At 35.9% G+C, this 27,801-nt stretch overlaps 1 protein-coding gene across 2 annotated transcripts in view; it reads right to left on the reverse strand.

Annotated features, from left to right (window-relative positions):
- DACH2 (dachshund family transcription factor 2) overlaps positions 1-27,801 on the reverse strand; it is a 182,477-nt gene that overhangs the window by 6,269 nt on the left and 148,407 nt on the right. For both annotated transcript variants that reach the window (XM_077888549.1, XM_077888550.1), the window contains exons 4-7: positions 25,207-25,355; positions 24,934-25,081; positions 19,253-19,399; positions 10,466-10,531 (exon numbers count right to left, since the gene is read on the reverse strand). In XM_077888549.1, coding sequence (XP_077744675.1) covers positions 10,466-10,531; positions 19,253-19,399; positions 24,934-25,081; positions 25,207-25,355 — 510 coding nt within the window. The remainder of the gene's footprint in view (positions 1-10,465; positions 10,532-19,252; positions 19,400-24,933; positions 25,082-25,206; positions 25,356-27,801) is intronic.

The raw sequence follows: 27,801 nt of genomic DNA on the forward strand, positions 1-27,801 counted from the left end.
ACACTAATATTACACTGATGTTAACTAACTGGAATTTAAGTAAAAACTATAAAAAAGACAATGAGATTTCCTTAAGAACTGATAGGATTCATCACAGGCATACTTTGGGCTATCAAAACTTTCTTTTGGGGTATCTGCCTTATTCATGAACTAATGACAATATTTTGTAAATGATTTCTCCAGCTAAGTAGTAAGTTTTTTTTTTTTTTTTTAAATAGTAAGTTTTATGTTTTCTTTACATCGCTTAACTAGTGATGTGTTTCTAATCTTCAAATGGGCGCTATGTTATTTGGTACTAAATAAGATCACATCTGAAAGGCCATGCTTTTCTAGCCTGAATAAGAAAGAGATAAAACAATGTGCTGGTTACTGCTCCACTTCACTCTTAGGTTCAATCCAAATTAAATATTCAGTCAATTATGAGCTCTACCTGTTTGTGGAAACATATTCAGAATGTGGCATTGGAGATTTGCACTCGCAAATCAAATAAGTGATAATAATTTGGGGTCCAGTTAAATATGGAGCTACTAATTTGAGAATAGGAAAAGTAGACTAATGCAAGAATGGGGCAGATAATAGAATAGTATAGCATTTGATTACTCTTTGTCTAGAGAAAGCATTGTTTTAGAGTCATTGTTTAACACGGTCTTACATTGATTTTATAAGTCCTAAAAAAATCAAAGTTTCTTGAAAATCATAATCACTTGACTATTAGCTCCCCAAAATTTCTGATATTTATACTCCAATCAAAACAAAGATCAGTACAGGTTTTCTTTTCTTTGCGAATTGTATCACAATGGAACATGAAACTTTCTTGCTCACTTTTAACTCACTTTGTTTGTGAATTAATTCTTTATCTTTTTCACTATTATTTAATCCCTGGTCTTTGTAAGACCCACCCTAAAAAGGTGGAATGGATACACTTCTATTCTCATATGAGGATAAATTATAAAAAATATATTTACCGTAACTGTATACAGAAGAGAATACGTTTTAAAGGAAGTTTTATACGTCAATTACATGCCAAATATTTCATTCCTACTAAAATCTACACATGAAAACAAATGCTAACTTCATATGTATTTTATTGGGCACAGTAATAATAAAATCCAGTATTTGTCATACTTGTCAGAAAGTATGGATCTAACTTATTGAAGAGAATAATTAGGCAAATACTATAATTACTATTTTACTAAAATTAAGGCAGAGAGAAGTTAAATTACTTCTCAAGCTTAGTAACTGAGTTAGCCAGTTAGTGACTGAAAAATTCTGACTACTAGACAAGTGCTCTTCCTACATTGTGTCTTCCAAAGACCACTTATAAAATGTCAGTGAAAGTGCATGTGTCTAGTACACAGATTTGCAAATTTGAGTCACACTAAGAGCTCTAGATGTACTTGAATTCTACTTTCCTGCAGAGAAAAGAAAGGAAAAGACAGAATAAATGAAAACTAGTATTTATGGAACACTGACTATGTTAGGAGCCACATTAAGCCATTCTAAGCACTTGTGTCACATATGGAATGCCATATTTTTAAACTACTTCTTATAAATGTGAAAAGTTGCTTATGTTTCTATGTCATTCCTCTAAAAATCTAAGGTTATATTACCCATCTTCCATAAGTGTATAAATCACAAAATATTTTGTAAATAAAGGACAAATTTATTTGAGTTTTATTTAGGATGAATATTGTAAATATTTTAATATAATATTTAGAAATACAATTAAGTTCTTTTTATAACTTTTAACTACTCCTTTTGTATGTTTAACTAATAGAAAAACACCATAATCCTACATTTCAAAGGAATCAAAATGTACAATCAAAATATGGAGGAAAATAAAAATGGAAGTAATGGGAAAACATTAAATGTTTACTTGAACATTAAAAATAGCCACATCCAACATTTCCCATAGACAGTTGGAATGCAGTTACCAGGAGATTGTGAAATTTGAGTTGCAGATTTTGCTTCACACATTTTATTTTATTTTTTATTTTTTTATTTTTTTTTGCTTCACTCATTTAAATGGCTACTCTCCAATGTTGAGATCAACATGATATTCATTTGTATTTTTTAAAAAATAAGAGCATTTAAACATTTATGGGACAATAATAAGGAAATAGTGAAGAAATGTTTATAAACAGGCTTTTTTCTTTAAACTTAAAAGAGAAATTGGTGAAAATGTTGTCCAAATAATCATTTGCATTATTGATATAAAGTAGATTTCAATTTAAGTATGCAGATTATTACTAAGGTTAATTTTCATGCACTAAACAAGTAAATTATAAACCTGGGGGGGTCAACAGATTGGGGGGATGTCAAGAAGGTCTGTATAAAATTTAAAGAATGATTTTCTTTACATTTACTTTAATTTCCAAAACTGATTGCTATATGGTTATTATAAATGAGAAAGAAGTTCCTTATAGCAAACAAATAACACTTTATGCTAATGGACCACAGTAAAGAATTCTGGCTTAAGTTATATAACTGAGGATCTGTTAAGGTTTGTTCTGATAGATGATGTGAGTTTTGCCACAAATAGAAATATTTCTTCCTATTTTTATTTCAGCTTCTCTACACAGTTTTAAATAGGAAAGAGAGCTTTATCTGTGTAATTTTTATAACTACTATCCCACTCTCTGCAAAGTTTTAAGGCAAAGGTGATTATTTAATTAGAGTTGGTTTTAGACTATTTTTGTTTAAAACTAGAAAATCTTTCTTCCACCTAGGTCCCAATGCATTGTTTTGCATAGGATAATATTACAGTCTAGTTAAACATCCTAGCTAGCTGACTATGAGAGTTTATAACAGGATGGATTGAAAGTGATAATATCAACATGAATTGACAATGAGGTTAATGGGTGAGGGGGTTAAGATTCCTATGTTTTAGAACCCACTATCAATAGCAAGCCAATCAACTTCTCCAAGGATATTTCCCTACTTAAGAAATGGGGGTTAATCATACCTTTCTTAACTATCATACAGGGATAATCCTGGTAGAGGATGTGTATTAAGAGTGGCACAAAGACAAAATCTTCTTTCTGATGGAATTGTTACTAATGAAATAACTAAAAATAAGCCTAGGCTTGCCACATGTTGTTAAATGGAGCAGAAAAACTTAGCCAAATATAAAAAAAAGTCTTCCATGGGTAGGGACACTGGATGGAATGGGAAGGGAATATCTTAAATTGATGTATTCTTTGAGTTCCTGGATGAAGCCATGCCTGAATCTATTCTCAGAAGTTTCAGTTAAGTCACTCAGTAAGTTACATTTTTAAATTAAGTCCTCCCCCTCCTTAAAGTCCCAAAAAGAAAAGAATGGCACAGAGTTTACCAGGGTATACAAACACTAGATCTTGCCTTTCTTTTTCTCAATATTCCTGTTTTAGGATTATCCAATAAGCATATTGGCATAGAACCACAACACATTTATGTGACTGCAACATCATTCTGCTTTTTTTTTCATTTTATTCTACTACTTATTTTTAAAAAATGGTATGACAACAATAGCATGTTATTACAACCTTCTATGAAAATGCCGTGTGTTTTTATTTAAAACACAAATGTGAGGCAGCCCGGGTGGCTCAGCGGTTTAGCGCTGCCTTCAGCCCAGGGTGTGATTCTGGAGACCGGGGATCGAGTCCCACATCGGGCTCCCTGCGTGGAGCCTGTTTCTCCCTCTGCCTGTGTCTCTGCCTCTCTCTCTCTCTCCCTCTCTCTCTCTCTCTCTCTCTCTCATGAATAAATAAATAAAATATTTAAAAAAATAAGACACAAATGTGAAACAGGAATTTTGGGTCAGAGAAAGGCTTTCCTTTTGCATTTTCCTCAAGCTTATCTGGGTTTGGGGAGGGATAGAGAGAAATTTCAACTTAAAAATATATTGTCTAAGTACAGAGAATGGAACATAAAGTAACTGGTTAAGCAGTTACAGAGTTAGGCTAAACAATCCTTCCTAGATAATAGTCAGAAAAATATTTGATTGATGAATTATTTCTATAGACTTCCAAAATGCTGAGTAGCAGAGCAACCTATTTTGGCTTGCAAGTCTCACTGTCTTGCTATCACTACGACTCCAAATCCATATATTGTGTAGGTGAGATATAACTGGAATTGTAAGTCTTAGATTTGTAGATGGGATTTTATGTTAGCATCATGTGGCAGCCTTTCAGTCATTGCAAATATTCTTTTAACAATGTAGTGGTAGGTGGTGCAAGCCACCCCTTGACAACCAAGCCGTAAATTCTCAAATAATATAAGCTGTTTACATCCTCTTTAGAAAGAACTAAAAACATAATGTGTGCTACAATCTGACAGGTATTTCACAGATAAAGGTATGATGTGGTCTGGGAGGTACCATCAATCAAGATAAAAATCCTGTGAAGGATGAAGAAAATGAGAGAAATACTTCCTGGGGGAGAAAATAAAATGACTTGAGCCACCTAATGAATCTTACAGGAAAAATAATACTGCTGCTTTAGAGAAAGATGCTAAAATCTACTCTGTGGGGTGTGTACTACCTAGTCTTTTTTCACTCTATGATGGCAGTTGCACTAAAGTTTCTCTGAGTAGTAAAAGGCTCCTGCACTTAAGAGGAGAGAAGACCCACTTCCCACAATCTAATCTCTGACATGCTAATACACTTTACAAAAGAACATTTCCACTTTACAAGGGAATATTAAAGTGCCTACGTATACCTTTCAACATAGTATAAGACATAAAAGGGGAGGACAATTAATGACTGATGAGGATAGAGTCAGAAGTTGTGGAGTCCCAAGAGAAAGATGTAGAGCGCAATCTGGTGGAAATGAGTAGAAAAGCCTATAGAGAAATTCTATCTGATCTCCTTTTAGTTTTTCTTGTCAAGCCATATACACGGCTGGTAATCATATGCAATTTAGTTTTTCCAGTCTCTTTACTTGCTCCTAACATCACTTTCATTGCTATCCTACCAGATTCTGCAATGACAACCTTAGTCCATGGGTAAGTGTTTCCAATAAATATTGGCACGCCATCTGAAGCTCATAGGAGGGATGTTATCCTGGGTTACCAAGTGAGCTGCAAAGATGGACTATAAGGAAGTTTCAAAAATCAAGGAAGGGTAGACATTGCTCAAATTGATTTGGAGAGAGTAGATGAGAATATACATATTCAAATATATTTCATAGTATAAATATATATTAGATTTTCTATATTACAGACATGTATGTTAAATCATGTTGTAATATATAATAATTGTGGGGTTTTTTTAGCATAGAAGTGTTAAACTGTGTCTGTTGCTTTTAGAGCCAAATGGCACTTTAGTCACCTTGCTTTTAATTCATCAGTGGCTCAAGCAGACTAGTGGCGAGTTTCCAAGGTGGCCTTGTTCCAGGATCCCACCATGCTCTGTCACTGGCTGGGAACAGCCTACAGGAAGCATGGCCCAGCATGTCCACCACGGTGGATCCAAAGATCCTCTAGCTTAAGGCTGTCAATCAGCTTTTTCTCTACTAATCGAAAGTTCTCTTGAAGGGAGATCTAACCAACTCACCTCCAAGGCCACCACTATAGTCATTTTCTTCTAGAAATTACCTGGCCATCCCATTGACCTGGAGTCTATGGCATCTTTGTGTTTTTGTTACATATCTGTAGAAATTCTTCATATGTTTGGTGCAATAGTTCTTGGTTGAATATGCTGCAACCATTCCCTACTACTCTTTGCTTTCTTTTAACTCTGACTCTGTGTTTCACCATATAGAAGGCTTTTCTGTTTAAAAAAAATTGTATAGTAAAATCTGTTAATTTTTCAAAAAAAAATTCTTCAATGGCATCTTCACCAAGTGCTGCATTGATGAGATCATGCTTTTTGTATTTTAGAATGATTAGTCCATATTCTCTGAATAAGCTTTCAAATTTTTTTTAGCAAAAATGGGTCAGCAGGGAAACATTTAATAGGTTTATCTTTTGCACCAAATTTTGGTTTACATTTAGCATGCAGGTGAGATTTAATATCTACTTCTGTTGTGTTAGTAGCAAAAGGAAGGAAAATTATTTGATTCCACCATATTTATGGAAAAATACCTTCCAGTGGTGAATCATTTTGTGTCATGGTCAAACACGTAGGCAAGACAAAAACAAAAACAAACAAAACTCCCCCACAAATGTAAAAATTGGTCATACAGATGGACATTACCCTTGCAAAAGCAGTTCCTAGTTTGTTTGCTTTTTAAGTTTTGTTTTGTTTTGTTTTCCCCGAACAAATACAATGTCAGGAACAGGAGCATTGTGTCACTTAGACCTTGCACTTTATGATGCTATCTCCCTTGAACTTTTTTTTTTATCTAGAAAGTCAGTTCATGAAGGCTGTTGTATGTTTTCTAGAACTTAAGAGCTTCATATCCTAGGTTCATTTTATCTGTTATTAGTAAGATGATGATGTCAATTCTCAAAAATTTAAGAAACATGCACTGTCAACTATACCAGTAGCCCTAAACAATGAAATATAGACATATAAAAGTTAACTCAGGTATAAACACGCAAAAGAATTCTCCCTGTGATCATAAAATGATGTTATTTTCTGTTCAGCAGTTAATGTTACTGCTGTTAATGCCAATTAATTAAAGGATGTTGCTATAATGTGCAAATAGGGAATCTGAGAAACTGAGAGGTCTCTACATGAAGTTAAGTCAATCTGGGCACAGGCAATCAAATATAATGAAATCACTTGTCAGTGCTAAGCTTGCAAAAACTGTGAAGTTTGACTAGGGAGTAAAAGGGTTATAATTAGATTTCCAATAGAATAATAACTAAATGGCAGAACATGGTAAAGAGAAAATATTACTTTGTTAGCTGATGGTACTGCCGTTCAGTTCAGTTTTAGTTTTTATCAGTGCACTTGTAGTTGTGCTAATTCAATTTGCTTTTATCAGCAAAAATGCACTACGCAAATGGTACTTGAAAGTCATTTGCAAGAACCATTGATCTGAAGGTGCACTTAATGACACCCAGTATGTTTATTTTACGTGAAACAGAGATTGGTTGATAAGATGGCTAATGTGCTGTCTTGCAGGCCCTCAACTGAGTTCTGTGAATCTGGGTGGGAGAATGTTAGTGTATATGCTTCACCGAATCCTTCACCTCCAGCAATAGTGGACAGAGCCATCAGAGTATGTATTCATTGTTTGATCACTTTAAAATATTCAGAGGGAGCTGCTATAATAGCCTTCTAAGATAAGGGATACAGAAGGTGATTTATGCATACCTTGTCTATCAAACAACATTCAAAGCATAAAGGACATGAAATAACTAAGCTAAAGAGGTTTAGAATATATATAAGAATCTTAGTACAGGGCAGCCTGGGTGGCTCAGCGATTTAGCACTGCCTTCGGCCTAGGGCCTGATCCTGGAGACCCAAGATCGAGTCCTGTGTCAGGCTCCCTGCATGGGGCCTGCTTCTCCCTCTGCCTGTGTCTCTGCCTCTCTTTCTCTCTCTGTGTGTCTCTCATGAATAAATAAATATAATCTTAAAAAATTAAAAAAAAGAATCTTAGTGCAAAGAATCTTTGTACTAAAGTCCAAGTGAAAAAAAATAATAAAAAAAAATAAAGTCCAAGTGATAATTATCATAAAACTGTATGTGACTTTATTACTTTTAAAGCTGGCCAAGCAACATCCTTCCTAGTCCTCTTTGAACTCTCTTAAGGAGATATCCCATTGGAACTAATTTAATTTCAAAAGAGAGAGCACTGGGAGATTGATAGATTTCTCTCCAGCAGAGCTATTGACAACAGAAAAAGAAGAATTCACTGGTGCTGGAATTGTTTGCTATGAAAAGATGAGTTTTGGAAATGGCATTAGATTGGCATGCATGAATTCATCCTCATAAACAATGCTAGCAAATGATTATTTTTTCCAAAATAAAAAATGGGTAATTGAGGGAAATGAAAAGATGAAATCAGTATCAAAAAAATGTCATGAAAGATAAAAATTATAATACACAAGAGCAAATCCATTAGGAAGAATGAAAAAATATTGGCTAATGTTTCATTTTATGTTTTCTGGCATTATACATTTTCTGAAGTTCGTATATGCATATAAAAGTATTTTATCAATTCCGAGCCTCTTAAATAATAAGTAATATTATTGGGACTTTTCAGGTAGTTACTTGAACTGATTGATTTTGTGACCTATACTCAAGATAGTTCTGATAATATTTTCAGGCACCTATTTCACTGTCTAATAAATCTTTTTTTCTTTTTTGCTCAAAAAATAAACTTACTTTAGATATTAAACTGTGATTTTACTGTCATATTAACACAAATAATTCACTCTAGTTTTCCATAAACTGATGATGGGAACTTTATTATTTGTAGTGCTTTAATACTATGCTATGAGAGATGAGAATGTGTACTTTTCCATTTTCATTACATTTATCAAGATTATTTAACATAAACTAAAATGCAGACATTCAACAAGTAATCATTAATATGCCATACTTTTACCATATATTGACACTATTAATGACATATATTAGACATATATTAGACAATTTGATTTATAATTTCAAAAAATAATAAAAGTTGATTTCCTTGCTTTAAAATAAATCCCATTAATCCTTTTAAAGGTGTACTAATTCTCTCATGTTTAGCCAGCAAGAATAGAACTTACTAAAAGTATGCTCAATGAAAATAAATATTAAATGTTCCCTACCCCTAGCCACAAATTAATATTCAAAAGCCATTCTTTACAGACTTGTTTAAAATAAGAAAATTTAAATCAAATGGAAGGCTTTTAATTTATATCATCTAACTAACCTCCCATGAATAAGGTATGTGTTTTTTGTTGCATGGAAATGAAATAACTTTAGAACAGTAAAAAAAAAAAAAAAGCTTGTATTTATTTCAGAGTTGGGAAAGATGTTACTGCTGCAAATTAAAGGAATAATATACATTAAACAAACAGCAATGAATTGAAATATAGGATTAAAGGATAAGAAATATATAAACCACTGATGGTATGTTTGCTTTAACATCCCCAGTTCCAAAGCTGACCTTACATCCTATCAAAGGAGAGGCACAGTCGAGCTCAATATTCCATGAAAGACTGGGATTATATTTGTGTGCCACAAATTAAGAAGGCATTAAACACTTCAGGCTTAGGGTTCTACCTTGGCCTGATATGTGGTAGCAAACTCAACTAGTGGTAGCCCACAACTAGTGGGGCTTTCCTCATAAATTTAACTGTGGTGTGAATTAATTGGACAAATACAGCGTCTCATCCATATTGGTTTTGGTCACATAGACACACCTTTTAAATTGAGGGAAGAAAGCAGGCAAGCAAAAGAAGAATAAGAAATAGCAAAATCTTCACTGAATGAAATAAACGTACATGATTTTCACACGTAGCAAAATTAATGCATTAATTAGGTCTACTCAACTTCAGCAGAGACAGGTATTAACAGAAGATCCATGAGCTCTGACATTCTTTGTTCTGTAAAAATGATGGGCAAATCTACATGAAACAGGGTTTTTAAATATTCTAAAGCTGCCACATAAATGGAGACCCTCAAATGAACACGAATGGATCTTTTTTTCACATCCAGTTCTGTTGCCTTCATGTAGATCCAGACATCACATAACGAAAAGGCATTGATTAGTTAATCCTCTATCAACAACATATCCATGGTTGTTGTCTTGCTTTCTGAAGTTAGGAAATCACTTTTTCATGGAGATGTCTTTTCTTTTTTATTAGCGTGAGACATCTTTTCATATTAAACATGAAAACAAAAGTAATCTGCATACAGAGGGCTAGAAAACTGCATTAGAATCAGACTAGAAAAACTCCAGTGGTTAAATTCAATTTCTATTTTCAGGTTGTTTTGCACTCCAATGAAATTCTATACTGAATTTTTTCACCGATTTTCTTACTACTAAATATTTTTATATACTTTAAAGGATCTAGGCATTTATGGGAATCTTGAAAATCATGAATTAAAAGTCGTGGTTTTATTTCCATATTTAGATTGTTTCTAAAGTTATCTATATTTAGCACTGGAATTTAAAGGTTGATAAAAAGTGTTGCCTTGAACGCTTTAAACATAGTGATAGGTTATGATTATTTTACCTGTGAGTTTTACAAACAGTAGTGAGATTTCTTTGAAGTATATTTTTGTACACCTCATAAAGGTAAATTATATTCACAGCTAAGCATTTTTAGAATATGCCTAAAACATAAATATACATACTTGTAACAGCTAAACATATAAGAAATTTGCCCACATTGTATATGTAAAATTATTAGTCCATATATATGTATGTATATATATTTTTTATATGTATATATGTATCACTGAAGATTTCTGCCTCTGACATAAAGTAAGAAGAATTAAACTTATTTATTTTATTCATACAAAGAATACCAATATAGGAGCACATACCCACCCCATATCACACAGTTATAGAGAGAAGTATGCTGTTTACTGTACCTTGCACAGCAGTACTATCATGAGGAGTCCCATTGTTTTCTATTTCAACATCTGGATTTCCAGTATCTGAAAGAAGGGACATTCAAGATTAAGGTACAATTCTGTTTTTTCTGATTCTATTTAAAGTGAAACCAGTAATTTGGTCCTATCGATAACACAAGACTCTGGATGGCATTTTTGGTTTTGTTTTTGTATGTCTGTTTTTAATGGTAAGAGGGAGAATTATAAACTATGGCTGAATTCTACAATTTCACATATATTTTCAAGTATATAGTAAATACTTCTTTATTTCATTCTCTAGAGATAATTCTCAGGAAAATAATCTATCCATAAAAATTACTTCATACTATCAGGTAACACGACCTGACTATAGAATAAGAAAAAAGACTGATGCAATTACATAAATGGAAGTTCCCTATTCTTATGGTATATTTTTAATTGTAAAATATGATAGATGATGAGAATATCTCTATGCTAAGCATACTGAACATCAGAACACAGTTGTGGTTTGTGGTCTTTATGTAGTACTGGCTATAAAGGCAGAGAGAGATACATGAACTGTTTCTGAAAAAAAATGAGAAAAAGAAATAAGAAGTTAGGTTTTTATTTTCAATTTTAAATAAGAGATGTGATTATCTAAAAGCTATCCATATCCATGAAGCACAGCTTTATATGAGCATTTCTATATATACACATTTGCTTGGGCACCCTTGGGTAATGTGGCAACAGATGCCAATATATCATCCAATGCCATCAAAGATTAATATGAGAATAAAATGATTTGAATACAAGATACCCACCATGCTGTAGAAACAGCTGTTTTTCCTCTATAATAGAAAAGCTAGACCTGGATGGGTGAATTTTAAATATGTAAAAAAATTCAAGCCACCTCAGAATGACAAGGGCCTCGAATGATAATAATGAGTGCACAGAACATATGTCCCATGCTACTCAAGTAATGTTATTTTTAAAACCTTTGATAAGCAAGGATGCTGGCTCCCACTGAGATGTCCCATTTTGTAAGATATTAATGTATAATTACTCCTTCTTTTCTGTGTTTCAACAAGGCATGGTTAAGATGAGGTAATAATCTAACACTATTTCTATTGATTGTGAACACAATGATCCAAGACAGTCACAGTGAAAAGGAAATTGAACTTTTGGAAAGAAAGAATATGATTCACATTTATAAAAAAAAATCCCTTACTCATTCTTAGTATAGGACACTGAAGCACCCTTTTAGTCTTATGTGTGTGTCATGCATGTGTATGGGGTATGTGTGCATGTTTGTGTAAAATTCTTCAGTTTATATTTGCTACACACACATAGCAGTTAATATACATATGTATATTTAACATGTCAGTTAAAAACACAAGCTGTTAGTGTGCAATGAAAGAAGAACCTGAATATTCTATGAGATGAGATGATGTTGTGGAGTTTCATAATTGACAGTGTAATCAGAAAAATATTGGAATTAAGAAAATTCATGACAGAAGCATTTCTTCTAACAGAATCTCCAGGAATGTACTTAAATTTTTTAAAAAATATTTTATTTATTTATTCATGAGAGACACAGAGAGAAAGAGGCAGAGACACAGGCAGAGGAAGAAGCAGGCTCCATGCAGGAAGCCCAATATGGGACTTGATCCTGGAACTCCGGGATCATGCCCTAAGCCAAAGGCAGATGCTCAACTGCTGAGCCACCCAGACGTCCCTAGGAATGTACTTAGAAAATTTTTTTTCATCCAGGCCCTCCTTAAACCCCCAACACTGATACAATCTACATTAAATAAATCAGCATCCTATAACTTATTTAAAAAGAGTAGACCAATTATCAGCATATTTTAAAATGAGTGGACATAAAATACTTACATTTTAAAAACAAGAAGGTTATCAGCATTACTGTTTCTATTGCAAAAGTCAGCAGGGTTTCATGTTATTCCTAGGATATTTGTATCTCCCAGAATAGGGATTATTTTGACACATTTAATTCATAACCTAAAGAGCCTGGCCTCAAATTGATTTTTAAATTATTGTTGAACAAAGCCTCTTCCTTCCTTCTTTCCTTCCTTCCTTCTTTTCCTTCTTTCCTCCCTTCCTCCCTGCCTTCCTCTTTCCCTTTCTTCCTTTTCTCCTTCCTTTTCACCCTCCCTTCCTTCTTTTTTTTTCTAGGTTTTCCTTCCTTCCCTCCTTTCCCTCTCTCTTTCTTTCTTCTTTCTGTCTTTCTTTCTCTCTTCCTCTCTCTTTTTAAATCAGGTTGTTTTTGGGATCCCTGGGTAGGGCAGCGGTTTGGCGCCTGCCTTTGGCCCAGGGCGCGATCCTGGAGACCGGGGATCGAATCCCACGTCGGGCTCCCAGTGCATGGAGCCTGCTTCTCCCTCTGCCTGTGTCTCTGCCTCTCTCTCTCTCTCTCTCTCTCTGTGACTATCATAAATAAATAAAAATTAAAAAAATATATATATATTATAAAAAAATAAATCAGGTTGTTTTTTTTTTTCTTTCTGTACCTTGAGAGTTAAAGTCAAATCAAATACTACCTTTCAAGAGGGGCAAGATAGAGGAAGAGTAGGGTCCCCAAATCACCTGTCCCCACCAAACTACATAGATAACCTTCAAATCATCCTGAAAATCTACGAATTCGGACTGAGATTTTAAAAAAGAACAGCTGAAATGCTACAGTGACAAGAGTTCGCGCTTCTATCAAGGTAGGACGACGGGGCGGGGCGGGGGTAAGAAATAAAGAAACAAAAGGCATCCAAGGGGGAGGGGGCCCCGCGAGGAGCCGGGCTAAGGCCGGGGCGAGTGACCCCAGGACAGGAGAGCCCCGTCCCGGAGAAGCAGGAGCTTCACCAATCTTCCCGGGTGAAAGGCACCCACAGGGAGTTAGAGCAGGACCCCAGGAGGGCGGGGATGCCCTCGGGCTCCCTGGGACACTAACAGACACCTGCGGTCCCAGGAGAGTGCGCCGAGCTCCCTAAAGGGCTGCAGCGCGCACGGCAGGACTCGGAGGGGCTCGGGCGGCGGCTCCGTGGTGGGGTCTGCGAGGCCGGGAGCGAATCCAACTGGGCAGACCAGGAGCACATGGCGCCGGGACACAGCCCAGGATCTGGCCTCCCCCCGGGACAGGCAGAGGCCAGGAGGGCCCAGGACAGCAAGGACGCTCCTGCCACCAGGCGACCCCGAGCTGAGCAGATCAGCGGCCCCGCCCCGGAGCATCCAGGCCGCTTTGGACGGAGAGCTCCGCAGTTACTGCAGGGGCTGAAACCAGATTTCCAGAGCTGCCGCCGCCACTGGGGTTGTTCCTCCAGGGGCCTCACGGGGTAAACAACCCCCACTGAGACCTGCACCAGGCAGGGGGCAGAGCAGCTCCCCCAAGTGCTAACACCTGAAAATCAGCACAACAGGCCCCTCCCCCAGAAGACCAGCTAGACGGACAAGTTCCAGGGGAAGTCAAGGGACTTAAAGTACACAGAAGCAGAAGATACTCCCCCGTGTGTTGTTTTTTTTTTTTTTTTTTTTGATTTCTGATTGCTTCCCCCCCCCTTTTTTTCATCTTTCTTTCTTTTTCTTTCTCTTTTTCTTCTCTTTTTTCCTGTTTTTCTTCCTTTTTTCTTTTTCTCTTTTATTTCCTTCTCTCTCTCTCTTTTTCTCCTTTTCCCAATACAACTTGTTTTTGGCCACTCTGCACTAAGCAAAATGACTAGAAGGAAAACCTCACATCAAAAGAAAGAATCAGAAACAGTCCTCTCTCCCACAGAGTTACAAAATCTGGATTACAATTCAATGTCAGAAAGCCAATTCAGAAGCACTATTATACAGCTACTGGTGACTCTAGAAAAAACCATAAAGGACTCAAGAGACTTCATGACTGCAGAATTTAGATCCAATCAGCCAGAAATTAAAAATCAATTGAATGAGATGCAATCCAAACTAGAAGTCCCAATGACGAGGGATAACGAGGTGGAAGAAGGAGTGAGTGACATAGAAGACAAGTGGATGGCAAAGAGGGAAAATGAGAAAAAAAAGACAGACAATTAAAAGACCATGAAGACAGATAAAGGGAAATAAACGACAGCCTGAGGAAGAAAAACCTACGTTTAATTGAGGTTCCAGAGGGCACCGAAAGGGCCAGAGGGCCAGAATATGTATTTGAACAAACCCTAGCTGAAAACTTTCTTAATCTGGGAAGGGAAACAGGCATTCAGATCCAGGAAATAGAGAGATCCCCCCCTAAAATCAATAAAAACCGTTCAACACCTCGACAATTAATAGTGAAGCTTGCAAATTCCAAAGATAAAGAGAAGATCCTTAAAGCAGCAAGAGACAAGAAATCCCTGACTTTTATGGGGAGGAATATTAGGGTAACAGCAGACCACTCCACAGAGACCTGGAAGGCGAGAAAGGGCTGGCAGGATATATTCAGGGTCCTAAATGAGAAGAACATGCAACCAAGAATACTTTATCCAGCAAGGCCCTCATTCAAAATGGAAGGAGAGATAAAGAGCTTCCAAGACAGGCAGGAATTGAAAGAATATGTGACCTCCAAACCAGCTCTGCAAGAAATTTTAAGGGGGACTCTTAAAATTCCCCTTTAAGAAGAAGTTCAGTGGAACAATCCATAAAAACAAGGACTGAATAGATATCATGATGACACTAAACTCATATCTGTCAATAGTAACTCTGAACGTGAATGGGCTTAATGACCCCATCAAAAGGCGCAGGGTTTCAGACTGGATAAAAAAGCAGGACCCATCTATTTGCTGTCTACAAGAGACTAATTTTAGACAGAAGGACACCTACAGTCTGAAAATAAAAGGTTGGATAACAATTTACCATTCAAATGGTTCTCAAAAGAAAGCAGGGGTAGCCATCCTTCTATCAGATAAACTAAAATTTACCCCGAAGACTGTAGTGAGAGATGAAGAGGGACACTATCTCATACTTAAAGGATCTATCCAACAAGAGGACTTAACAATCCTCAATATATATGCCCCGAATGTGGGAGCTGCCAAATATTTAAACCAATTAATAACCAAAGTGAAGAAATACTTAGATAATAATACACTGATACTTGGTGACTTCAATCTAGCTCTTTCTACCCTCGATAGGTCTTCTAAGCACAACATCTCCAAAGAAACGAGAGCTTTAAGTGAAACTCTGGACCAGAGGGATTTCACAGATATCTACAGAACTTTACATCCAAACTCAACTGAATACACATTCTTCTCAAGTGCACATGGAACTTTCTCCAGAATAGACCACACACTGGGTCACAAATAGGGTCTGAACCGATACCAAAAGATTGGGATTGTCCCCTGCATATTCTCAGACCATAATGCCTTGAAATTAGAACTAAATCACAACAAGAAGTTTGAAAGGATTTCAAACACGTTGAGGTTAAGGACCATCCTGCTAAAAGATGAAAGGTTCAACCAGGAAATTAAGGAAGAATTAAAAAGATTCATGGAAACTAATGAGAATGAAGATACAACCATTCAAAATCTTTCGGATGCAGCAAAAGCAGTCCTAAGGGGGAAATACATCGCAATACAAGCATCCATTCAAAAACTGGAAAGAACTCACATACAAAAGCTAACCTTACACAAAAAGGAGCTAGATAAAAAACAGCAGATGGACCCTACGCCCAGCAGAAGAAGAGAGTTAATTAAAATTCGAGCAGAACTCAATGAAATCGAGTCCAGAAGAACTGTGGAACAGATCGACAGAACCAGGAGTTGGTTTTATGAAAGAATTAATAAGATAGATAAACCATTAGCCAGTATTATTAAAAAGAAGAGAGAAGAGTCAAAATAATAAAATCATGAATGAGAAAGGAGAGATCACTACCAACACCAAGGAAATACAAAATATTTTAAACACATATTATGAACAGCTATACGCCAATAAATTAGGCAATCTAGAAGAAATGGACGCATTCCTGGAAAGCCACAAACTACCAAAACTGAACAGGAAGAGATAGAAAACTTGAACAGGCCATTAACCAGGGAGGAAATTGAAGCAGTCATCAAAAACCTCCCAAGACACAAGAGTCCAGGGCCAGATGGCTTCCCAGGGGAATTCTATCAAATGTTTAAACAAGGAATCATACCTATTCTACTAAAGCTGTTTGGAAAGATAGAAAGAGATGGAGTGCTTCCAAATTCGTTCTATGAGGCCAGCATCACCTTAATTCCAAAACCAGACAAAGACCCCACCAAAAAGGAGAATTACAGACCAATATCCCTGATGAACATGGATGCAAAAATTCTCAACAAGATACTAGCCGATAGGATCCAGAGCACATTAAGAAAATTTTCACCATGACCAAGAGGATTTATCCCCGGGACACAAGACTGGTTCAGCATTCGTAAAACAATCAATGTGATTCATCATATCAGCAAGAGAAAAACCAAGAACTATATGATCCTCTCATTATATGCAGAGAAAGCATTTGACAAAATACAGCATCCATTCCTGATCAAAACTCTTGAGAGTGTAGGGATAGAGGGAACTTTCCTCAACATCTTAAAAGCCATCTACGAAAAGCCCACAGCAAATATCATTCTCATTGGGGAAGCACTGGGAGCCTTTCCCCTAGGATCAGGAACAAGACAGGGATGTCCACTCTTAGCACTTCTATTCAACATAGTATTGGAAGTCCTCGCCTCAGCAATCAGACAACAAAAAGACATTAAAGGCATTCAAATTGGCAAAGAAGAAATCAAACTCTCCCTCTTCGCCGATGACCTGATACTCTACATAGAAAACCCAAAAGCCTCCACCCCAAGATTACTAGAACTCATACAGCCATTTGGTAGCGTGGCAGGATACAAAATCAATGCCCAGAAATCAATGGCATTTCTATACACTAACAATGAGACTGAAGAAAGAGAAATTAAGGAGTCAATCCTATTTACAATTGCACCCAAAAGCATAAGATACCTAGGAATAAACCTAACCAAAGAGGTAAAGGATCTATAAAACTATAAACATCTATACAACTATAAAAGGATCTATAAAACTATATAAAAACTATAGAACACTTCTGAAAGAAATTGAGGAAGACACAAAGAGATGGAAAAATATTCCATGCTCATGGATTGGCAGAATTAATATTGTGAAAATGTCAATGTTACCCAGGGCAATATACACGTTTAATGCAATCCCTATCAAAATACCATGGACTTTCTTCAGAGAGTCAGAACTAATTATTTTAAGATTTGTGTGGAATCAGAAAGACCCCGAATAGCCAGGGGGAATTAAAAAAAGAAAACCATATCTGGGGGCATCACAATGCCAGATTTCAGGTTGTACTACAAAGATGTGGTCATCAAGACAGTGTGGTACTGGCACAAAAACAGACACATAGATCAGTGGAACAGAATAGAGAACCCAGAAGTGGACCCTGAACTTTATGGTCAATTGATATTTGATAAAGCAGTAAAGACTATCCATTGGAAGAAAGACAGTCTCTTCAATAAATGGTGCTGGGAAAATTGGACATCCACATGCAGAAGAATGAAACTAGACCACTCTCTTTCACCATACACAAAGATAAACTCCAAAGAGATGAAAGATCTAAATGTGAGACAAGATTCCATCCAAATCCTAGAGGAGAACACAGGCAACACCCTTTTCGAACTCGGCCACAATAACCTCTTGCAAGATACATCCACGAAGGCAAAAGAAACAAAAGCAAAAATGAACTATTGGGACTTCATCAAGATAAGAAGCTTTTGCACAGCAAAGGATACAGTCAACAAAACTCAAAGACAACCTACAGAATGGGAGAAGATATTTGCAAATGACCTATCAGATAAAGGGCTAGTTTCCAAGATCTATAAAGAACTTATTAAACTCAACACCAAAGAAACAAACAATCCAATCATGAAATTGGCAAAAGACCTGAAGAGAAATCTCACAGAGGAAGACATAGACATGGCCAACATGCACATGAGAAAATGCTCTGCATCACTTACCATCAGGGAAATACAAATCAAAACCACAATGAGGTACCACCTCACACTAGTGAGAATTGGGAAAATTAACAAGGCAGGAAACCACAAATGTTGGAGAGGATGTGGAGAAAAGGGAACCCTCTTGTACTGTTGGTGGGAATGTGAGCTGGTGCAGCCACTCTGGAAAACTGTGTGGAGGTTCCTCAAAGAGTTAAAAATAGACCTACCCTACGCCCCAGGAATTGCACTGTTGGGGATTTACCCAAAAGATTCAGATGCAATGAAACGCTGGGACACTTGCACCCCAATGTTTCTAGCAGCAATGTCCACAATAGCCAAACTGTGGAAGGAGTCTCGGTGTCCATCGAAAGATGAATGGGTCAAGAATATGTAGTTTATGTATACAATGGAATATTACTCAGCCATTAGAAATAGAAATGACAGATACCCACCATTTGTTTCAAGGTGGATGGAACTGGAGGGTATTATGCTGAGTGAAATGAGTCAATCGGAGAAGGACAAGCATTATATGTTCTCATTCATTTGGGGAATATAAATAATAGTGAAAGCGAATATAAGGGAAGGGAGGAGAAATGTGTGGGAAATATCAGAAAGGGAGACAGAACATAAAGACTCCTAACTCTGGGAAACGAACTAGGACTGGTGGAAGGGGCAGAGGGCGGGAGGTGGGGGTGAGTGGGTGACGGGCACTGAGGGGGACACTTGACGGGATGAGCACTGGGTGTTTGTATGTTGGTAAATTGAACACCAATAAAAAATTAATTTATTAAAAAAAACAAAACTTACAAACAAAAAAAACAAATACTACCTTTCAAGATTCTCAGGCCACTGTCACTAGTAGTGGCTTGCTTAAATGCTTGTTCCACTTGTTCCCGGCGCTTTGATTCATATTCCAAGGCTTCCTGCAGTTTTCTCTTGGCTTTTTTCTCCTTCTTCAGACGTTTTTGCATGGTAGCTGAAACGTGAAAAGGTAATTAGTTGGCAAAACTTTAGTCAATAAAATAATGTTGCCTATTTTGGTGGATTATAAACCATAAATAGATACTGAGAGAGACATAAATGCATATCATTAGTTTATTTTGGTTCCAGATCTCATTAGGTTCAACCAGAGTGTTAAATCATACAATTTACTTCTTTTTGCTTTCACCTTTCCAGTTCATACGCTTTATAATAAACATGCATTTGTATGGCAATGGTAGTCGTGGTAGAAAATTATTTTGTACCTTCACTAACTACATGCACTTAGTGATAGCATTAAATGTTTGATAATTTCTTAGATAGAATTATTGGGTTCCTTCAATATATTGGCTCATAGAAGGGTTTTAAGCCTACCAATCTTTACAGTCTTTCTGAATCATTCTTTTTAATTTTACTTTTTTAAAGATTTTATTTATTTATTTATGAGAAACACAGAGACAGAGACACAGGCAGAGGAAGAAGCAGGCTCCCCAGTGGGAGCTTGATGTGGGACTTGATCCCAGGACCCTGGGATCATGACCTGACCAAAGGCAGATGCTTAACCACTGAACCACCCAGGTCCCCCTGAATCAGTTTTTATTTTTTTATTTATTTATTTATTTTTATTTTTTTAATTTTTATTTATTTATGATAGTCACACACAGAGAGAGAGAGGGGGGCGCAGAGACACAGGCAGAGGGAGAAGCAGGCTCCATGCAACGGGAGCCCGACGTGGGATTCGATCCCGGGTCTCCAGGATCGCGCCCTGGGCCAAAGGCAGGCGCCAAACCGCTGCGCCACCCAGGGATCCCTGAATCAGTTTTTAAAAATTGAAGATATTTTTTATTGTGAAAGTAGAAAAACATTCAAGAAATATGCAAACTTTAAAATTTTGGCATTTAAAAAATGTTTAAAGTGTTCACATATAATTAAAATATATTTTAAACTAATTATGATGCTAATTTGTTTCACTTGTATTTATTTCACAGTTCAATGTCTTTCACATAAATAACCTACAGCTGGGCAGCCCCAGTTGCTCAGCAGTTTAGCACCACCTTCAGCCCAGGATGTGGTCCTGGAGACCCAGGATGGAGTTCCATATCAGGCTTCCTGCATGGAATGGAACCTGCTTCTCCCTCTGCCTGTGTCTCTGCCTCTCTCTCTCTCTCTCTCAAATAAATAAATAAAATCTAAATAAATAAATAAATAAGTAACCTTCAGCAACTTGAAAAGAATTAGACACCCATGTAAATTTACATTCATGTGAAACAAAAATTCAGAGCTTTGAGGTAATAACAAAATTGGAAAACTTGAAACAAAGACACTGAGAATGTATGGTTTCTGTTATTTTTTTAAAAGATTTATTTATTTTGAGAGTGAGGAAGGGCAGAGGGAGAGAATCTTCAAGCAGACTCCCCACTGAGTGTGGGATCTATCATACAACTCAGGAGATCATGACCTGAGCCAAAACCAGGAATCTGATGCTTAACTGACAAGCCACCCAGGCACCCCTGGTTTCTGTTGGTTTGGGTAAAAGATTATTAAATGAGGTTCAACATAAAGCTGTTTTTCTATTTTAATTATACTTATTTATCATCATTAATATAAAGCATTTAACAAATTACTTAAATCAGAAATCTTAATTTATTAAAAATAATTTATAACTTAATGTCCTTGATAATACACAATTTTGCTTCCAGTAAAATTATTGGCTCAAAAGTATTCTATAATATAGTTTTTCTTGAAATTTATGATTATGTATATTACAATGGCACAGTGAGGAGAGATAGAAGCAGAAAAAATGTTCACCTTTAGCTCAGAAGACTGACCTATAGACTGCGTTGTTTTGATAGTGATCACATATGTGCTGACTGCTACACTTTTAAAGGGTCTCATGACTGTGGGTAAACCCACTCATAGCTAATATGAACTGAATGATTAGCATCTGAGAAATCTTGTGATAGCAGTTTTATGTGAAGCTATTTGAAGAAGACATTTATGCTATAATAATCCTTGCACATCTCCTCCCCTTTGAGTACTAAGCTTATAACCACCAGCTTCATATAGCAAAAAGTACAGCTCTTTCTGCCCGTGGGTCCTGTCCTCGTGCTACTTCAATAAACTTATTAAGTTGCACCATAAAATGTCTCAAGAATTCTCTCTTGACCATCGTGTTCAACAATCCCACAGCATTAGCATATTACATTTTTAAATATATAAATAAATAATAATAACTTTCATGTATTTTGGACCTAATATGTACTGAGCATTTTCTGGGACTATATCTCATTACATTTTAATTGGAAAAAAAGATAATAATATATAATATTATATATAAAATAATAGTTTTATTATAACCAGAATTATACATACAATTTACTTCTTTTTGCTTTCACCTTTCCAGTGCATATGCTTTATAATAAACATCCAATTGTATGGCAATGGTAGAAGTGGTAGAAAATTATTTTCTACTTTCACTAACTACATGCATTTAATGATAGCATTAAATAATATAATATTTACACATGTAGTTTTATACAAATATATAGTTACTATTCTTTTGATATACTTGGACTGTTGTTACTTCTAAGCATAAGATCAATTCCTCCCCCTCTTTCTTTTCTATCATATGACTTCAGATAAAAAGTTCCCCTTTTGTAATAAAAAGTTAGTTATAGTGGATATGAGATATTTAGGGAACTAGAAAGGAATTTAAGTTATTATCCAGTTCAACTATTGTAATAGATGAGAATACTGAGCTTCATAGAGATGAAGTACATAATTTTTCTACATCAATTGAGGATAACAGAGTAGTTTCCTATAATTGTGAGTAATTAGATGTAAAATGTTAAAAACAGTGCTTAGCACATAACAATTGATAAGCATTACCCACCAGTAGTAGTAGTAGTAGTAGTAGTAGTAGTGACAGTAATGATAGTAGTAGTGATAATGTGGTATGTAATGATAGTAGCAGTGGTATTATTATTACATCATAATGTGCTACATTTATTAAATACAAATACTTTAGAATAAATTTGATAATAGATATAATATTACATCAACCATGTCTAGGCCTTTTTATTTTTTTAAAGATTTTATTTGAGAGTGCAAGTGAGACAACATGGTGTGTCAGAGAGCAGGAGCAGGAATGGGGGGAGAGCACGAAGGGTGATGGGGGAGCATGGGTAGAGGGAAAGGGAGAAAGATGGAGAAGAGAGGGAGAAGCAAGCTTTCTGCTGAGCAGGGAGCTCAACTTGGGGATTGATCCCAGGACCCCAGGATCATAACCTGAGCTGAAGGCCGGTGCTCAACAAACTGAGATACTCAGGTGCCCCTATCATGTCTAGCCTTTTTTTTAAAGATTTTATTTATCTATTCATGAGAGACACAGCAGAGACATCGGCAGAGGGAGAAGCAGGCTCCCTGCAAGGAGCCTGATGTGGGACTTGATCCAGGATCCCGGGATCATGCCCTGATTGGAAGGCAGATGCCCAACTGCTGAGCCACCCAGGTGTCCCTGTCTAGACCTTTTTAAAAGATAATAGATGTGATAGTAATTATAAAGATATACCTCAAGAATCTAAGAGGAGTTAATGAACAGAAATTGGTATAACTCTAAAAGTTAGAAGCCAATTTTACTCTATGTAGTAGTTACACATATGCTAATCTGGGAATGTTATATTTGACATATGATTATTAAGTTCTTTAGTATAAAAAATCATTCTACTAAAAATGTGTGTTTTTATGATTGTTAATTATAATTATTTTGCATATCAAACACCAGATATAAATGGATTTTTCTAAACTTTAAAAAGACAAGTTAGGTTTTGCTTAATAGTATTTAATGATTTTGACAAGATAATGAGAGGTTTAATTCTTTTGTTTTTAAGATTGTATTTATTTGTTTGTTTATTTATTTGAACTCTCCACCCAATGTAGGGTTTGAACTTATAGTCTTGAGATCAGGAGTCACATGCTCTACTAACTGAGCCAACCAGGTTTCCTCCATTTTTTTAAGATTTTATTTTTTAAAGACATTTAATTCTTTTTAAATGAAGTGACTGAATTTATATTTTGAACTGGACTAATAATGATTCCTGGGCCTTAAGGAAAATATACTGTAAGTTTTCAATTGCTTGCCAAAAATTTTGGAATATAATATACAACTTTGGAATAAGGTAAAGTTAGTGGATTTCACTCAACTGGAATTATTCTTCCTTGGTTAAGGAGGCATTATCTATCTTGTGGATTTTCTCTTTTTTTCCTTCTCCTTCTCACTCTCTATTTTATTTAGCATTTACTTTGTTACCCTTCCATAGAAGAATAAGCAGAGAAGAGAAGAAGTTGAAATTCACAATCGACACTCTTGCTGCTATTTAGTATTTAAGGTAAATGTAAGGAAAAGGTGAAAATTATTGGCTGAAGTGAAGATTTAAAATTTTCCTGGTTTTTATATGAACTAGTGTCTTTATCCACATCTGTACATGACCTAATGTCTACCCATGGTTTGAAAGTTAATTCTATTTGTGAAGATTATCTCTCCTTTCTCTCTCTTTTATCTCCATCCCTACTTATGCTATCCAAATTCAGTCCTCATCTCCACTGCCAGGATGAGAGCAAACTCCTTTTACATAAATTCCTTGTTTGTAGTCTTACTCCAAGCCCTCTCTCTATTCCCAACACTAAAGTGGTTTAATTGATATCAGACCAGATCATCCCCCTGCTTATTTCTTTATTACTTCCCATTACCTATAGGATAAAATCCAAGCTAATATTTTACATGGTTAAAAATTTCCTTCACAATTTAGCTTCTACTTTCATCTTTCTACATCATCTCCCATGATTCACTTCATTAAATTCAGAGTAATAACAATCTGTTTATAGTTGCCCATGTATAAAGCTTCTTGCCTTCATGCCTATGCTTACTGATACCTCTATTGAGAATGTCCAAATCACTCAGATACTTTCCTGCCCTTACTTAGCCTGCCAATCTTCAATACTCAGGTTCAAGTGTCAGCAACAGGGAGCCTTCCTCAACTATTCACTTCCCCACCAAACTGAACTAACTACCCCTTCTCTGTATAGCCATATATACTGTGCTTCATTGTTCTTGCCACATTGTCTTGAATTAACTGGTTGGTTGTGCTGGCCCTCTAAAATGTAAATCTCTCAAAGACAAGGACTGAGTTTTATTTATCTTATTTATCTATCACTGTTCTTGGCAAAGAGCATTTCGTCTACAAGAAATTATTAGATTATTTGCATCCAGGAATATTTTATGAAATTGTGAGGAAGCTAAGAATATTCATGTTTTCTAAATATGCAAGTGGCCTGAAGTCAGATATATTTCATTATCTTTTATAATTAAAGAGAAAGAGTATAAATATCTTACCTTGTGAATTGCACACAGTATTTGATTCTTAGCCTGTCATTTTTTTCAGTAGTTCCAAGCTATCCCTAAGAATATTTCTACTATTATTGAATATATTTACAACAAAATGTTTATTCTGTAATTGAACTTGTTAAACTTACTTCTGCTTTGAAGCTCAACTGCAAGTTGTCTTTCAAGGTTTTCTCTAATTTCTCTCTCTCTATAGAGCTCCATTCGCAGTTCCTTTTTTTCTTGTTGAATCTGCTTCTCCTGGATGTGAGCGTTATCCAAAGCCACTTTCAGCAGACCCTGTCAAAGTACAGAAAATGACATGCAGTTCATCTTATCTGTTTTAGTTTCTCAAATGTGAAATAATTTATGTAGATGCTAATGTCTTGTATTACATTTATTTTGTTTATAGAAATATTGTTGACCTGAATGTTGGTCAACAGTGTCTCCACGGAGGACAGACTATCAGCGAAAATGAGTGGTCCAGGAAATCCAGGAGGCAATGCCTGCCCAGGAGTCAGTTGGATCTTGTCCAAGGGTGACTTCATTGTTGGAATTTGAAATGGTACCTCTTCTGCAAAAAGAAAATTAATATCAGAGCATTCACGAATTAAGAGCTCAAAAACTTCACTGTGTTTCCTTTACCTCTAATAGCATCTATAAATATTTTATTTCTATAACTAGATGATGGAAAACTCTCAATTGGAACTCATACCTATCCCCCAGCTGCCTCTACTTTCTTAAAATAAATGTTTCAGTAAATAATCAGTGAAAATGAAACAACATTTGCTGCTAAAGAGGCATGAGACTTGGAGAAACAAATTTATGATATGTTTATGAATACCTATAAATTAAATAACCAGATCACCTTCTTGTAAAGCATACACTGCATTTTTTTAAAAAACTGTCATCTATCATCTATCTATCATCTCCATTCTTTAATATCTTTATCAAAGTATAATTCATACATAATAAAATTCACCTATCTTAAGTGTACATTTCAATGATTTTCAGTGGATATGAGAGTAGTACAGAGTAGTTTCCTATAATTGTGAGTAATTAGATGTAAAATACATCACAAATGTATATTAGAACAGCTTGATCACCACAAAAATACTCCTGATGCCCACTTACAGTTAATCTCCTGCCCCAGCCCCAGCCCTTGGCAACAGCTAATTTACTTTCTATCTCTATAGGACTGCCTATTCTGGATATTTTATACAAATAGATGCAATATGTGGTCTTTTATGTCTGGCTTCTTTTACTTAGCAGAATGTTTTTGACGTTCATCCATGTGGTAGCATGTTTCAGTGGTTTCTTCCTTTATATTGCTGAAAAGTATTCCATTACATGGATACATTGCCCTCTGTTTAATTATTTACTAGCTGACAGGAATTTTGATTATTTCTGGTGTTACCTTTTATTTTGAAGAATATTACTTATGAAAAAATATCACCTGTGGCATATAAACACAAGCTGTATTTTCTCCTTTTATTTTTATATTATCTTCTCTCACATCTTCATTACATTAACAAGATTCTTTCTTAGCTTCCAATAGAATTTTTGTTTAATAAAATGTTTCAAATTTGTCTTGAACAGATCTATCTAATTACAAAAGGAATTTTCTCTTACACTGGGAACCTAACTACATGACTATATCTTTGAATTCTGATTGCAAATCTTTTATGTGAGATGTATGAACCAGATAGCAAAGTTTTCCCTGCAATTAGAAACTGGGGATTTTTTTCTTTTTTAACATAGGTAAGTATAAAAGGCTACAAAGACGTGATCTTGGAAGGTAATCAAACAAACCCTGGTGTTCTCTCTTTTTTTTTTCATTCACCTATTTTTTGAGAAAGAGAGAGAATGGGAGAAAGGGGCAAAGGAAGAGGAAGAGAGAGAATCTCAAGCATACACCCCACCTAGCACAGAGCCTGACGCAGGGCTCGATCTCAGGACTCTGAGATTATGACCCTTGCTGAAACCAAGAGTTGTTGCTTCACCAACTGAGCTGCCCAGGTGTCCCCAAACCCTGGTATTCTTAAATGCCTTCAACTACAGTGCATGAGGGGTAAATCATAGTACCTCAGACAAAATTACTCTACTCACCACAGTCTCTTTACTTCAGTAATGGGTCACAAACAAAGTTTGAAAATATGCATATCCCTGGTCAAAAAATTTTCAGTGACCCCATTATTACAAAAATCATCCAAGAAAAGAAAAACCTAGGCTTGAATCTGGACCTAAACAATTTTCACAAAAATCTAGCTATTGGTTCTGGTTCCAGTGGTGATAGAAATATGGATTTATTGTACAGATATAGCTAATATTGTAATTGCAAGCAGCCTATACATCTAGTATGCAGTCTTGAACCACACAGATTTCATAGTCATCATTGTTTGCTGCATAGCAAATGACATGCCCTATTTACTGTATGGAAAGCTGTGGCATAGAATTCTGGGAAACTTCTGTGAGATTTGTAATGGGACAGCATTATCTCTGAATAAAATGTTTTTAATAGAGATCACCTTTTCCAAATTCTTTTCTTTTACAACTTCCAATTTCCCAAAATCTATACTGATAAAAATGCTAAGCAATTATTTTATAGAATTAACAGTTTCATATTATTTGTTTTTTCTTTTTTAATTTATTTTTTATTGGTGTTCAATTTACTAACATACAGAATAACCCCCAGTGCCCGTCACCCATTCACTCCCACCCCCGCCCTCCTCCCCTTCCACCACCCCTAGTTCGTTTCCCAGAGTTAGCAGTCTTTACGTTCTGTCTCCCTTTCTGATATTTCCCACACATTTCTTCTCCCTTCCCTTATATTCCCTTTCACTATTATTTATATTCCCCAAATGAATGAGAACATATAATGTTTGTCCTTCTCCGACTGGCTTACTTCACTCAGCGTAATACCCTCCAGTTCCATCCACGTTGAAGCAAATGGTGGGTATTTGTCATTTCTAATAGCTGAGTAATATTCCATTGTATACATAAACCACATCTTCTTTATC

The sequence above is a fragment of the Canis aureus genome, chromosome X, assembly GCF_053574225.1.
Source record: "Canis aureus isolate CA01 chromosome X, VMU_Caureus_v.1.0, whole genome shotgun sequence".
NCBI lineage: Eukaryota > Metazoa > Chordata > Mammalia > Carnivora > Canidae > Canis > Canis aureus.